Here is a 16,254-nt window from a genome sequence, read left to right as displayed (position 1 = left end):
AGCAATGTGTAAGTTAGCCATTTGTGAACACATTGGGTATTAGGTAAGAATTACATCAAAAGATTGATTAGATTTTCCAAACTTTTGAAATCGTCCTTTTATTCTCCATCCAGAACTCTCCCTTGGCTTGCAGAAAAGTTGGTTCTGGTCTCATGAACGTGGTCACATCTTGAACTCAAAAATATATCTTTCCTTTTAGGCTACTGAGCCTGATACTGGCTTGGTAGGTTAAAACTGCCTATCAAATGGGGCAAGAAAATGGACCCAGAATTTGACTTGTGAGCAGCACATTCACAGGCTCCCACCAAGTTCGAACTTCGAGAGTCAATATTACCTAGTCATATAGTCTTAAGTATGTGATGAAATCACCAACTGTCATCAATGGCAAAAAACCCTATTAATTATGAAACTAATAATCTATCAAAACTGTCATGATCAAAGTAAATACACCACCAATATGAAGAACACTGCAACTAGCACCGTCCATGTTTACCACTGATGTTGAAATCATTACTGACTTTAAACCCTCTCCTTTGACTTCTCCATGTTTACCATTTCTTTAATTATACTAAGTCTCCCTCTCCCATTCAACTCACCTTTTTATTAATAACAATTGTACTGAGAATAAGGTTTCGTATTTGTTAACCTAACTTGCCACACTGCCCACTAGTTTAGTTTTGCATGCTTACGTTTTCTCTTTGTATATATCAAAAATTTCAAAGAAAACTTCTGCAGGGTCATCGACAACGATATGTATAGGATTATACAGGCAAGAAATCAGCCGTGTTTACAGGTTCCACGGCGGCGGCTGCTACATCGGCTATACTTTCATTACCATAGTTTCCTTGCTCATACGTCACTACTTTATTTTTTCTTTTAATTTTAAGAGAAGTAAGAATTCAAATCATGCATTTATTGTTCAATCAAATGTTCATATAGCAAACATCACTAATTACTCAAGTAAGAAATCAACCGTGTTTACAACTTCCATTGTGGCTGCTGCATCGGTTATACTTTCATTGTCATCTATAGAAAGTTTCGTTGCTCGAACGTCATGATATTTTATCATAAAATCAAATGCTCGAATGTTAAATATTGGGAAAAAAAACACATTTTAGTGTATATACTCTTTGTTGTAGATAGGTGAACACAATAACTTAAAATTTTTTGAAGAATATTATTTCGGATTTTGACTTTTTTGTTAAGTTTATCAGATATAGAAATAATTTTTATTTTTGGACAATTTATTTAAGTATACACGTTTTCCTTTTGGAAAAGATAAACATGCACGTGTAATTAATATCTTATATGATTTTCTGCCTAAAATTATGAAGTTCATATTGGGATGTTTAGTTAGCTAAGTAGTGTTTTTCTTGTGAACTTGAGATTCTTATGTTCACATTAAATTATGTTACCTTTTAATCAGTCAAATGGTCCACGTAGCTTCTTAAGTCACTCCAAAATTAAATCTTGAATATGAATAATTCAAGTTCATCATGATAGCATTTTGAAAGAAATAAAGAGGAAAAAGAAATTTTTCGACTATTTTCTGACTACAACAATTCCATCAAAAACTCGATAAAGTTCCGTCAGTAGCGATCAATGCAACTATTCGTCGGGAATTTTTGATAAATTATTTCTGACGAAAACCATTTCGTCGAAAATGGCTAGTTTTTTTTTTTTTTAGTGTTCTAAATTCTTCCTAGACACATTTAAAACAAAAGGGTAGAAATATTTCATCAAGTCATATTTCCTTCACAATTTTTTTTTTTCAAGGCACCAATCTGATCAGCAAACACATTTAAATTTCTAGATTAATTAAATGTGAAATCAGTTTTTTGTATATTTCTTTGGTGGCTGCACATGGACGAGAATATATCCAGATGAAGCTGGCACATTTGGTCTACTACTAGGAGAATTTCAACCCACAAAAACCCTTAAAATCTTAGCGTGTAGAGACCATTCAGCAAATATTTCTTCTCACCAAACCCTTCCTTTTCACATTGTTATAGAAATTTGAATTTTAACCTTTGAACATTCTTTTCCAATATTCCCAGTAAGATCAAAAACAATTCTTGCTTGCTCTAGATTTTTACCATTACGCATAGAAAGAAAAAAAAAAAAGGGTAATCTCTATTCTAGAAGAAGAATACCTTTCTTGACCTTCTGGCTATAAGAAAATTCAATTTCAATGAAGTATTTTTATTGAAATTAAAATTTCTCTTAACCTCATAAAGGGTTTTTTCTTTTTCCTGAGAAACAAACAACTTGGTAGGAGAATAATTTTATATATAGAAATGATGTTGAGTGAATTAGGGTTTGCTTAATGTGCCCTAATAACTCTATGAGAAATTGTAAATTAATTATGATGGTGATAGTGAAAATGATTCAACCTTTCAAGCTTATTAATCAACTTGTTTTTAATTAAAGTCGCCAATAAAGTCAATGACTATTGATTATTTCATTTTTATGTTTATCTTATGAGCAAAGTAAGCTTGCCAGTGGAAACAATATGAGCAGTCACCTTCAGCTTTCCCTTAGCAAGAAACTAGAAATTTTGTTCGTACAATTACTAAAGGATGTTGACTGTCATATAGATATTTCAAGCTCACTTGGAAGGCAATCAACCACGAAATTTCTAAGTATATACGTGAGCACGGTTTAAAATTAAACTCACTCGATTATTAAATGTATTTGTGTATCATGTTAAATGCAGACATGTGTTCCACTTTACACCTTGAAAAATCTTGATGATGAAAAGATAATATCGAGGGAGTAAATCATGACTTCCATGGCTAGCAAATAAGGATAAAGACTTATGAAGTAGGTATTGAACTGAAGTTACACGGCATTGAGATTTTTGAAATTGAACCCCCTAGGGGGTATTTTCTAGAACGATGCCCTCTTATAGGGAAAAAAATTGTCTGAATTTTATATTAATGCAGTGTTTCTAGCCACTTCAAGAAGTCATCTAATGTGACATTAAGCATGACTATTGTTAATATGTTTTTCCAAGAAAGGCTGGGTAATCTAGAAGCAACAAATCGCATTTGAGAAATTATAAAATTTCTATCCTCACATCACTTGCTATGAATTTTCAATTTTCCTAGAAAATTTAATTAATTTATTGCTTGTTTTCCACATATTCCTTTTACATTCCTCGATGCAAATCCATTAGATAAGATTTTATTTTATAATACGAGACATAACTCCGAAGCTCTTATATTTGATGATAGATTAAATGAATAATTAAAGAAGTGTAAAATGTGAATAATACCATCAAGAGATTGATTTCTTCAGTAAATTTATCAATTTCAATAAAGAATGGTTTTGGAGTGATGTTAATTTAAAATTTATAATCTTTGTTGTAATCATCAGGGTCGAATCATCATTGACCCAATAATTTTTCAAATTTAAATCACGTAACTTTCAAATTTTAAATTCAAACTACTAGTAATAATTAACTTAGACATTTATATATATCTTAACAATTACATTCATATCCTATATAAGATGTGATTATCAAACTCGCAAACCGAGATAAGACTAATCTCATCTTCATTTGAATGATTAAATAATTAAATAATCTATTTAACCGAAATTTCTCACACCCAAAAAAGAAAGGTGAACTAGCAGATAGTCAATTTAATTTTTAAGTAATTTTATGTTCAAATATCATGTAATTTAAATCGTATTCTCCCTAATATCATAGGTATGAGAAAGGATATAATTAATATAAAAAATCTCTGCGGTTGCCGGTCTAGAAACCATGAGACTCATGCATAGACAAAACCCCGCAACTTACACAGTCGGAATTTAAAAAAGCCCATTAACCTCGTCAGCATATGCGTTGAACATATTACTGACTTTAAAACTTTCCTTTGACTTCCCAATTGATGATTTCTTCTTATGTATGCTACACATTTCCTATATGCAATTCCAAGATTTTGTACTTAATTGGATGGTATCACCCAACTCTCTTTTTTTAATATATATAGAGAGAAATAAAGATCGTACAAATCATTTAATTAAATATTCAGATACCTCGAGTCATAATTCAAAATATATGAATAATTTGAATAAAAATGTTAGACTTGAATTGATCCTTTATATGGCCTCTTGCCTTAATTAATTAAATCGAGTTATTTACTTAAACACTGTGATTACGGGACTTTTTTCGGTATTGTTTATTATGCCCCAAGATATTTAAGTTATTGAATACTAAGTAGATAAGATTATTAATATTAATTAGTACATGCCAACACAAGCTAACTAGCTAATTTCTATTGGTAATCACAATAACATATGTAGCTAGCTAGTTAGATAGCGGTCTTTATTTATCTCTTATTATTATTAATTTTTGATGACTTTTTAAGTTATATTTTTGGCTAGCCTACTTAAACAAACAAGAGGTGTACTCACCTACTCTAAAGAAAAATATTTAGATTCATAAGTAACCTATATAATAATAAATTTGCTCAGAATGTTCCTAAAAGTCTAATTTCGCTAATTATACTATAGATTAATATGCTTTGGTAACTAATTAATTGCTTTTAGTCAATGGTTATTTATATAAAGAATTTTAAAAGGAATTTATTTCAGAAATGAGAAATTCAAATTTTTACGCTTTTAAATATGAAATCATGTATCAATTATTGAATTAAATATTCGAATACAATAAAATTTAGAGTGTTACAACACGAGATGGTAGAACTTTAAACTATTAGGTGGAATGGCTTGGCCATCCAAAATTAATAAATTTAATTCTTGAAAATGGAGTAACAAATTAATCTAAAAATTCTTTCAAAAATAAATGGTCAATAAAGGATGGAAAATGACAGGGGAAGGGTCCATTAATCAATCCACTTGTATACTTGACCAAAAAAAGGCTTAACAAGTTAACTCAAGATCTTGCTCATTGGGGTCTCTTTGTTAGGGAAATTTCGAACCAAAACACTTGAAAATTTTGTGTTAACATCAAGTTCAAAGAACTACTTTTGGGAAGCAAGTCGTTCTCCTTTATATCCTGTCAGTCACTCACGGCAATTTGGGTCTTTAACGTATGGAAAGTTTGTACGCAACAAGTCAAGGATTTGTCTACTTTTCTCTGACCCCAACAATACTGGCAAATTTTTCTTTCTTGTGAACCACTAAGTAATTGTTGATTGGACCACATCACTTGCAGTCTATTTTAACTAATTAGGAAGTTTCATGGAAAGGGGGAGGTTGGGAGAATTATGGGTAGATAATTATTCAATCTTTTGACGATTAATTTCAACGAGAAGTGTAAAGGATGAACGACTTACCAATTAAGTCTATTATTTTTTTAATATTGTATCGTTATGTTAATATACAACGGTGGTTCTAGTGAGAACTATTTTAAATTTTATGTAATTTTTGGGATTTAACTTCATTAATTAAGCACAATAAAGATGACCTTTGTAGTAATGGAATAGGTGGCCAAATGGTCCAAAATTAATTAAAATTTGTGTGGGAAATGGCATCATATAGCTAATATATATGATTCAAGATGGCTATATGCACATTGTTTTTTGGAACCCATAGATCATAGATTAAGTCAAAAATTGGCATCTTTAAATTATTAGTAACTACAAAAGAACGGAATTAATATATAACTTAATTCTTTCATTTTATCTAATAAATGCAACTAAAAGGGAATATTGTTTCTACGTGTTACAAGCCAAAACAATAAATAAAAAAACTTAAAAGATTATATAGATATGGGTAATTGGGTAATGGCATTGCCAGCACCTTTTTTTTTTTTTGGAGATATTTAGATCTCATCTATCACTTCTTATATGAAAGTTGCTATACCTAATTAAAGAAAGAAAAAATTACATTTTTTTTTATTTTGAGGAAACGGAATTAATGCATCCACCTATTATTACACCAAATACAATTAATTAATGTAAAAAATTATGATTTAAATCAATAGTTATATTATTGTTTTCTTTAGTAACAAAATTTCAAGAATATATTTAGACATATTTGTCACGTTATATATATCATTTTAATAATTAATTATGTCTTCGATACGACACTCTTATAATTAAAATTAATTAAGATTTAATTTAAAAATTTTAGATTGGGGTGTTTAGATTATATATCCGATTCAGACGTGTGAGAGATTCAATTTTTTGTTGAGCAACTTAGCCTTCATATGTAAAAAAATAATTAAAAATAATTGCTATTCATATAAAATTGCAAATTGAGCAATTTGAGTACACAATTTCTATTGGTGTACACTACACGGAGTGGCAAGCAAGCAAAGGAAGATAAAGTCTTGGTTTGCCAGCCAATGGCTTAATTAAGCCTGATTACCTTGATTAGCAATAAGCTTTGTTCTTTCACTATGCCTACAAGTTATCTCCCTAATCTCACTTAATCAAATTATTGTGATTAAGACCACATGGTATATATCGATTTGTGAAGTAAGTGCTGATGATAATACAATCAATTAATTAAACTCCCCAAGAAAAAAGTCAACAATAAATTCTTTACTTGTTTTATGTTATCTTATGAGCAAAATAAGCCAACCCTTACTTATTATATTTACTCAAACATGGAATGATCATTAGTTGCATGCTAACAAGAGTCATTTTCTATTTCTTTAAAAAACCCAACTGCTTATTAATTATTTAATTATAAAATTGATATGCGATTGTACATATATATAATATTAATTTCACAAATTGATTTGTGTATATCAACATTGTATACATTCGTAATTTAGGTATTATCCATATCGTTAAGTACAAGAACAAGCAAAGGCGGAGCTAAAGTGGTGATCGGAAGTAGCAGTCGCTTCCGCTCAATTTTTTTTATTATTATTATATATAAAAATTTATATATATAAATTCATGATCTTGTATGATTACCTTCTAATCACTTTTTATGTAAAATTTTAAATCCATCATTGATAACGAGAGAATATTATAAAAATAAATATTATGTGTATATATATATATATGCACACACACACACACACACGAGAGATGTATCCATTGTTTTTTCTCGTTGACTTTTTAATTTTATAATTTAGTTTCAAAATGTCACACCCCAAAGCAAATACTTGGTTCCCTTATACCATATGCCGAAGGACTAAGACTTCATTCCATCATTAAGGTATATAATAATCGAGAAAATTCCAAAGTAACAAAGTTGCAAAGTAAAGTATACAACTATTTCTTTTTCTTTGGTAGTTCTTTTTCCAAGTAAAACCATTGCTGCTTTTGGTCATTCCTCTAACTGTTTCTATTAATTTAGTTTACTTGTTAGCTTGAAACAAGGAAAATTTTGAAATAGTATTTGCTGTTGAATGTGAAGACAATGAAGCCTAAGTAAACCAAGACTTGGAAGGTATAGCAACCAAAGAGATAAGAATTAAAGATTAAACTGTGTGTATTGTACTTCACGGCACTGCAATTTGGAAATTGAATCTCTCATTTTTCTTCTAGAATTAAGACTTTGAAGGGAAAATAAAATAAAATAAAAATCTCAAATAATTTTTTAATACTGCAATACTATAACAACAAGTTAACAATATACGCGACGTCACTATAAGATTTCAAATTTCTAAACCAATATTTATAGTCAATTTACACTCGAGAATTTAATTCAGTAATTAATACACTATCTTTCTACTCAACAGATTAACATTCGTATAAATATGATTTTTAAAAATTTAAAAATATATATCATAACCCGACTATTCACAAATGATACCATTGTAATTAATTCAAATGTGAATAGCTTTTATTAGTATTAGGTACGTACAGTCAAACACATTTATTGGACAAAAAAAAAAGGGTATTCTTGCACCAAAATTAGGGGTTTGAAAGAATAAAAAATAAGTTTATTATGTTTTTGATATAGATAAAGATCTAGATCAACGATCGTACATGATGAGATAAAAGTCATTTAAAAAGAGTGAACAAACTTGAAACGTGCACATGGGCTGTACAAGCAAATCAAAAGTCGTCATATATAAATTAGTTCCATATTGATATTATCAAACTTTAATGTTCGTCAATGGCTTGTGCAACATGCATGCATATATCTGGCAATTCACAAAATATACAGAAAAGAGTTGTTAACACGAAAATAAATAAATAGAAAAAATATAAATGAACCTTTCAAATTTTCCATCTTTTGGAATTTATTTGACAATTTTATGTGTACGGAATCGCTTCATTCTATTCCTTTCCCAATTTTTTTTCTTATTAAGAAAAAAAAATGGACAATTATTGATAATAATCTCAATTTTTTTGTCTCCTCTTCGAAAAAAGAAATTTAATACATAACCATCTTTGTATTGAACATCATCATCAACACATCATCTCTCGCAACAAATCAAAGGTTCCTTACAGAAATTTTACAACATATTTGTTGCTACTCTTGCTACTGATTTGTTGTCATATCTACTGCTACTCTTGCTGCTAATTTAGTACAAGAGATGATGTGTTGACTATGAATTCTTCTAATTAAATTTTTTAGGGATTTAATTTAAATTATTATGAAAACTCAAAAACCCATTTAATTAATAAATTATAATTAAATATTTTGGGTAAAGTTTGGTGTCTAAACTCCTTGTTTTTGTTTAAAACCAAAGAAAAACCCTGGCCAAGTAAAAGAGCTTACTATAATAAGTCATTAATTAACACAAATTAGTCACTAAAATCAAACAAACTTAATGAGATAAAATTAAAGAATTAAGAGGGCTTTTTGGTTTAGTCAGCATAAGCTACATAGTTGACTGGCCGCCACCCCTTTGTTGTTTGTTGATCTTTTGTTGAACCAACTTGGCACCTCCTTAGCTCATCCTTTTCTTAGTCATTTCTTTAACACAAAACCCCTTAGTTCAACAAGTACTTTTCCTTGGGAACGTACTTATTTCAAAGTCATTGGTTTCTAATTAAGATGCATCAAGTGATAAAAAGTTTCAAATTCGAATTTAAAAATAAAAATAAAAATTTTTTTAACGAATCTCGTTCTATGTAAAAAAAATGAAAATAGTATATAAAAAATATTTTTAAATGAATTTTTTGTGTGAAAAAAATAATTTATTAATGAAAATTCTTGAAAATTTAAGCAATATCAAAGACCGACCGCAAAGGAAGAAATTTTTGTCAACAGATAAAAAGGATATCCTCGCTAAAAGTATTTGTACTTTAGAGTCTTTGACACGTCAGTAATAGTACTTTTTAGACTCGGAAGTAACGTGGGAATTAGTGTAGTGCCCACGATTGGAAGATGACGTCGTCGCTAATAGTAAAAGCAAGTACAGTAAATTGTTAGACACGACAAACTTAGGCATAGGGAATTAGTGAAATATTTAATGAGCCATGACGAAAGAATACAAAAGCAGGTTGTAGACTTAACGAGTTCCTGTTGGTTAACTTTGCTACGGAATCCCCTTCACAAATTTGGATAATATTCCTATTCACATTTTAACCATGTTTACCCTACAAAATTAGTGGAAATTTGCATATAAAAATTCAAATCATATCTAGAAAGGAAATTTCTATCTAAATACGTAAAAAGTAAAACAATTAAGTATGAAAACATGAGTTTGAATTCTCATTTCTGATTTAAATTAAGCACTTAAAAAATAAAAAATAAAAAATTAAATTCAAATCCAATTGCGAAAGAAAATTTTTATTTAATTACATAAAATATAAAAAATTAGATTCATTTCCAACTTAATTTAAGTACTTAAAAATGAAAATTAAAAGAATTAAATTTAAACATCCTTTGATGAAAAAATTAATTTTTTTTAATATAATTTAAGATTTTTGAAGATTTATGATAAGGTTTGCAATATTAAAAAGAAAGAAAAAGGTGTGAGTGAGATCACGTAAAGTTTATTCCCATCAAACATCTAGTCACCAGCGGGGGTTAAGTCTATCCTTTACTTGTCGGCTTAAGTCCAGATGAAAACGAACCTACTATAAGTAAAATGATGCTGCCAATCATCGACCCCCACCTAACACTCGAAGAGACGATGAAATCCACGTGGGAAGATTTGATTGGGAATGACCAGTCACCTGATTTTAGCCGATAAAGTTAGAATGTTCTGGAGGATTGAAGATTCTAAAAGCAAGACTCGGAGAAAAACTCCGGCTCAACTCATGAAGGCTTGGCTCAGCTACTCGGTCAGGCTGACGGGTGTACACGAGTCGGCTGATTCTACACTCAAAACCAGACGAGACCAGACCAACTAAATTTGTTTTTTATTCCCGAAAAATCCCCAGCACTTGTATTTTCCTTATCAAACAAGTAAACAAGGGTACAAACGTCATTCCAAAAGGTCAACTTTAAAAGTCAAAAGTAATTTGCCTTTCTCTCGAACCAACCTATAAATACACCAAACCCCTTTGTACTCAAAAGTCCCATTTTTACTTCTTTTTCCTTTTGAAAACAATACAAGTAGATCCCACGACACCTCAACATTTTCACACCATGAAGAGAAGCTTTTCAGATAGATCAGAGGTTGAGAACAGCTTTGCTCTGGCAAATTGCTTGATGCTCCTCTCACAGGGAGGAGGAAACAAGTACGAACATGTCATCGACAACAGTATCCCTAGCCGGGTCTTCGAGTGCAAGACATGTAACCGGCAGTTTCCTTCATTCCAAGCTCTAGGAGGCCACCGGGCCAGCCACAAGAAGCCTAGGTTGACGGAGGGAGATGGTGGCATGGAGAACCAACCTCCGGCCAAGCCTAAGACACATGAGTGTTCCATCTGTGGACTCGAGTTCGCTATAGGGCAAGCCTTGGGGGGACATATGAGGAGGCATAGGGCTGGCTTGAGTGAGAACAACCACCAGCATGGTCCTTTGAGTTTGTCTAATGAGCCAGTAGGGATGGCACCTATTGTGAAGAAATCAAACAGCAGAAGGGTTTTGTGCTTGGATTTGAACTTGACTCCATTGGAGAATGATTTGGAATTGTTTAAGCTTGGCAAGGCAGCTCCACCAGCCATAGATTGTTTCTTCTAAGCTCTTCCTTCTACCTAGCTACATAGTTTTTGTTTTTTTTTTCTTTTGGGGGGAGAAGAGGAGTTTCTTTCTTGTACTATTTGATATTTGTTCATTAATTTACAGATAGAGATATATAATTATTACATTACTATATATCATTTTCTTTTAATCAATTTTTTTGGTGATTATACATTTTACGTTACTTTATTACATCAACATGATGTGAGGATGATGCTACATAAATTACATCAATATTTACAAATGGGATAAAATTACTATGGGTAAAAAAAGTTAAAAAGTAAATGTTAAGAATTTTATGAAGACTTTGCAATAAAATTAATGAAACTATAGCTAGGTTTTGATCTAACTTGCTTTTTTTCTAATTAATTAAAAGTAAATGTTCACAATTTTTTTGTTTAGACTTTCAGATATTGTAGATAAATTACGCTATATAGCTACTATATTTTTAAGACTTTATATATATTATAAATTAATTAAACTAGCTAGCTAGGAGCTTGATCCTACTTGGAAATTAAAAGCACATGTTTCATGCTAGCTTCATTTTAATTCAATGATTTTCTTTACAAATGAATTTGTCTCTCTTTCTGTTAGTTAATTGTGTTATATATATTCAATCAAATCCCAAAGAAATCCAGGCTATCCAAAAAAATAGAAGGAAAAAAATTAAGTTAATTAGCTATATGTTTTTCTATAGCTTCCCACTTCCATTAAAAAAGAACTCTTGAAGTAAGTTTTTTAACTACAATTAATAAGCTCAAATTTGGCTAAAAACCTCTTGGAGTGGACAAGATACGTAAAATAGATGAGACTAATAAATTTTTTAGTTGCAAATTTAAAAGAATAACTTGATTTAAGCCAAAGGGTTAAGCCTTTTCTATGGGTAATTGGAATTCCTAATTTTACTTTTGCCTACATTTAAATGAAAATTATGGAATCCTTAGTCTCTCAGCTGAAGTTAGGCAACCTGTATTGGAAATTTTGGAAAAAAATATAGGGTTGAAGGGAAATTATGAAAAGGGGAGGAAGAGTATACTATGCTTTTTATTTATTTTTGTTTTAAAACCATGGAGAGAGCTATTTATTGAAATGAAACATGTGTTATCCTATAGAAAATGATGTTACTCTTAATAGTATATATATCACATTAAATAACTCAATGCAAAACAAAAATAAATTGATAATTAATCCAAGGATTAATTAATCAATATTAGATTTTTATATGTCTCTAATGGGAGTGTAAATCAATGGCATTCCTCCATGTTTTTGTTCCCAACCCAAAAAAAGAAAATTAATAATCTCATGTTTTCCTTTACAATTAACAAAATTTAGAGGTTTAAACAAATATATAGATACATTGAATTTTTAGTAATTTTTATCTAATGTTTCCGTTCATCTCCCATCATTTCAATAACAAATCAAATCCAGATTTAGTTTCTCCATAAACAATTTTAAGAAAGCAATTCAAATTCCTTCTTGTTTAGCTTACTTATACCAAATAAGTTATGCTTTGGTTATTGGATTTTGGAACACAAAATGACTTTGTTCAAACTGGCTTTCGATTGGGTCTGACCAGGACTGAACATTTTCTTGTGTCCAATAGGCCAACAATGGGTTCTGAAGTGCCAGCCTTTTGTGGGCTTCTTGTTTTCTTGGAGTCTCTTCTTCCATGTTAAGAATATAAAATCTTAAACATGATTTTTACTAACCCTAGAAGTCTATAATTATTTTTATCTTTATATTTTTCGTTGTTTTCATTTTTTAAAGGCATGACAAGTTGTTAAAAGACATTTAGCTGGAAAATTACTTATGATTAAAATACTAAGAGTTAGAATTTACAATTATAATTTAAGAGTCTCGAATTTAGATACTATCAAAATAGACTACTTAAGGATAATAATTTTTCTTATTACATTCACTTGGAAAGGGGGATGTTAAAAAAGATATTTATAAGAAAATAAGGTATCTATTTTGAAAGTAGGGATGCACACTCTTAGCATTTCATGCTCTTTATAGTTATAACAAACTTTTTTGCTGGGCATCTTCAAAAAAAAAAACAAAAATTGTCATGTTATTTTGCCTTGTGATGAACTTATATATACACACACAAAGTCATTTTCTGGAAATATAAAAAAAATGTATATTGTTCATTTTATTTCTATTCCATTGTTATAAGCTTATGCAAATTCTTTTCTAAAGACCAAGACATTCATTCTAGTAACAAATGAGATATTGGTGGAAATTAATGATCATCCTTAAGAATTTTGCAATTTTGATTTCTAGAATAGCAATTGAAATTTTGACTAGGAATGGCAAAGAAATGGGGGTTGGTCCAATTTTGCTCTTGCCTACATATAAATGAAAACTATGGAATTCTTAGTCTCCAGTTGAAGTTAGGCAACTTATATTGGAAATTTTGGAAATAAAAAAGAATTGAAGGAAAAATTATGAAAAGGCAATGAACAAATCTAGAAGTATACTATGCCTTTTATTTATTTTTCCTTTAAAACCATGAATAGAGTTATGTATTCGAATGAAAAACACGTGCCATCCATGGAAAATGACGATACACTCAATAGTATATCATATTAAATAACTCAATTCAAAACAAAAAATAAATTGATAATTAATTAAAAAATAATCAATATTAGATTTTAATATGCCTCTAATGGGAGTACAAATTAATGGAATTTCTTCTATATTTTAGTTACAACCCAAAAAGAAAAAAAAAGACTATGCTTGGTTCGTGGGAAAGATTAAAGTAAAAATGGAATAGTTATTCCATAAGAATAGAATAAAAGATGAATAATTATTATATAATTTAGTTAATGGGAATGAAATAAGATAGGAATTGCTATTATGAATTATTCTAATATTTAGTTGGCAGGAATAGTTTTAAAACTAAAAAATAAGTGATATATGAAAAAAAAAACTTTTATTATAATATTTAATTTTTAAATTAAAAAATTTATTATTTTAATAATTTATTATAAATATTAATAAATTGTTATTTAAAGGTTAATATGATTATTTATTTTAATTTACAAAATATGATTAATTTATATTTCATTTAAATATTAATTATATAATTAAAATATTAATTTTATTCTTTATTTTTAAAATATTAAAATATAAAAAATTTATAATTAAAATTTTAATTTAATTTTTAAGTTTAAATATTAACTTTTTATAATTTAAATTAAAACTTAAACTTGTTTATTTTAAATTCCTTATAGTTTTTTTTTTTAATTTTAAATTCATTTAATTTAGTGAAAAAAGATGAGAGGCAGTTGGGTAAAGAGAGAAAAAAAATTGTTAAAAATGAATAAATTATATTTTATATAATATGATAATTCTTAAAATTAATGAAAAGTATTTTTGTCTATTAATCTTTTTACTTTATTGCTTACTTCTTTGAATAGCCAATACTAGAGCGCTTTGGTGGAATAGCCAACACAAAAATGCCTTGATATTGGCTATTCTCCATTTTTCTGAATGGTCATTCCTTCTAACCAAGTAAAATATTAAGGAAGAATTAGGAATAAGAGGGGAATGGCCCAGCGAAGCATGCTGTAAAAGAAAATTAACGGTCTCATGTTTTTCGTTGCAAATTAACAAAATTTAAAAGTTTAAACAAATATAGATACATTGAATCTTTACTAACTTTTGTCAAATGTTTACATTCATCTCCCATCATTTAAATAACAAATCAAATCCAGGTTCAGTTTCTCCACAAACAATTTCATGAAAGCAATTCAAATTCTTGTTCTTTTTCTTTCTTATTGCAAATAAATTATGGTTTGGTTGTAGGATTTTGGAAGACTTACTTTGGACAAACTGGTTTTGGGTTGGGCCTAACTAGGATTGAACATTTTCTTGTGTCCAATAGGCCAATAGTGGGTTCTGTAAATTTCCACATAAAAGTATAAAAAGGACAAATGCATTCTATCAAGGACATGTTACTTATATGTAAGGATGCACACTATTTGTATTTCATGCTTTATAGTTATAATTAACTTTTTTTTACCTGACTTTATTCACAAAAAAAAAAAAAACCAAAATTTTTCATGTTATTTTGCCTTATCATGAACTTATATCCACACACAAAGTCATTTTCTTCTCATGATTGGAAATATAAATAGTGTTCCAAGCTTATGCAAATTATTTTCTCAAGTCCTTCAATCTAGTGACAAATGAGATATTGATGGAAATTAACTATCATCCTTAAGAAATTTTCACTTTTGAATTTTCAAAGAGGAATTCTTAAAGAGCATTTGAACCTGAAATTGTAATACGTAGAAAGTTTCATAAACTTGATAATTTTTTATATGGGCTAAGAGAAGCGGATTGGGCAATAATATAGCTTAATAATGATTAGGACACTTGATCAATGAAGTTTTTGTTAAGTAGGGATACGAGACTCAAAGAGCGTTTAGATGATCCAACTGTATGATATCAGCAGTACAAGAATGTTCAAACTTAAGTTGATTATGCTTCGTAGATATAAATTTTATTTTATAACTACAATTACTTGAAATATAAATAAAGAATTTTTTTGAGATAATTTGAATATTTTAAATTTAAATATTTTTTCTCTTTTATTCATGACAAATATGCTCTATTTTCCTTTTTATTTTTCTTATCATCCAAACAAAAGTAGAGAATTTTTCAGTGTTTTTGCCAATCATTTCATACACAAGTGAAACTAAATGACTCTAAGACCTTTTTGACTTTGTAGTTCTCTCTAACTCACACCATAGTTTTGGTTTCACATCATTTCTTTTAAAAGTGGCCAACAAAATCATTCAAATAATCCTTAAAGCAGCATTTATATCTAAACCCACAAGGAATTTATATTCAATTGTTGCCTTCCATGGAACAATTCATTTTCATTCATAATCATTACAATTCCATCCAAATCATTGTGTAGTCATTTAAGAATGAACATTAACTTCACATATCATGTGATCATGTTGTCCAAAGTATATCAATTTAGATACATCCATCCAATCCAAAATATGATAAAATTTCTTCAATCTTCAATCACATACATTCGAGCATAAAATTATGTATAGCTTCCAAGGTTGCACTAGTTTATTAATCTGGCTTTTTACTTTCCAAATAATTATTTTATTGTAAATTTAATCATTTTTACTAACATCCATAGAAGACAAAAAAAAAATCAGAAATATAACATTTCATGTGTAAATATTTATGAATGGATAAATAAATGAA

General features: G+C 29.0%; 1 protein-coding gene across 1 annotated transcript; it reads left to right on the top strand.

The window, feature by feature from the left end:
* On the top strand, positions 10,268-11,174 carry LOC108663567 (zinc finger protein ZAT11-like). The gene has a single exon (XM_018128683.1). It carries the CDS (start codon positions 10,483-10,485, stop codon positions 11,017-11,019), a length of 537 nt encoding a protein of 178 aa, XP_017984172.1. The 5' UTR covers positions 10,268-10,482; the 3' UTR covers positions 11,020-11,174.

This window comes from Theobroma cacao, chromosome 10 (assembly GCF_000208745.1).
Source record: "Theobroma cacao cultivar B97-61/B2 chromosome 10, Criollo_cocoa_genome_V2, whole genome shotgun sequence".
Taxonomy (NCBI): Eukaryota; Viridiplantae; Streptophyta; class Magnoliopsida; order Malvales; family Malvaceae; genus Theobroma; species Theobroma cacao.
Note: the sequence above shows the minus strand (reverse complement) of the source record. Positions and strands in the feature narration are given on the sequence as shown.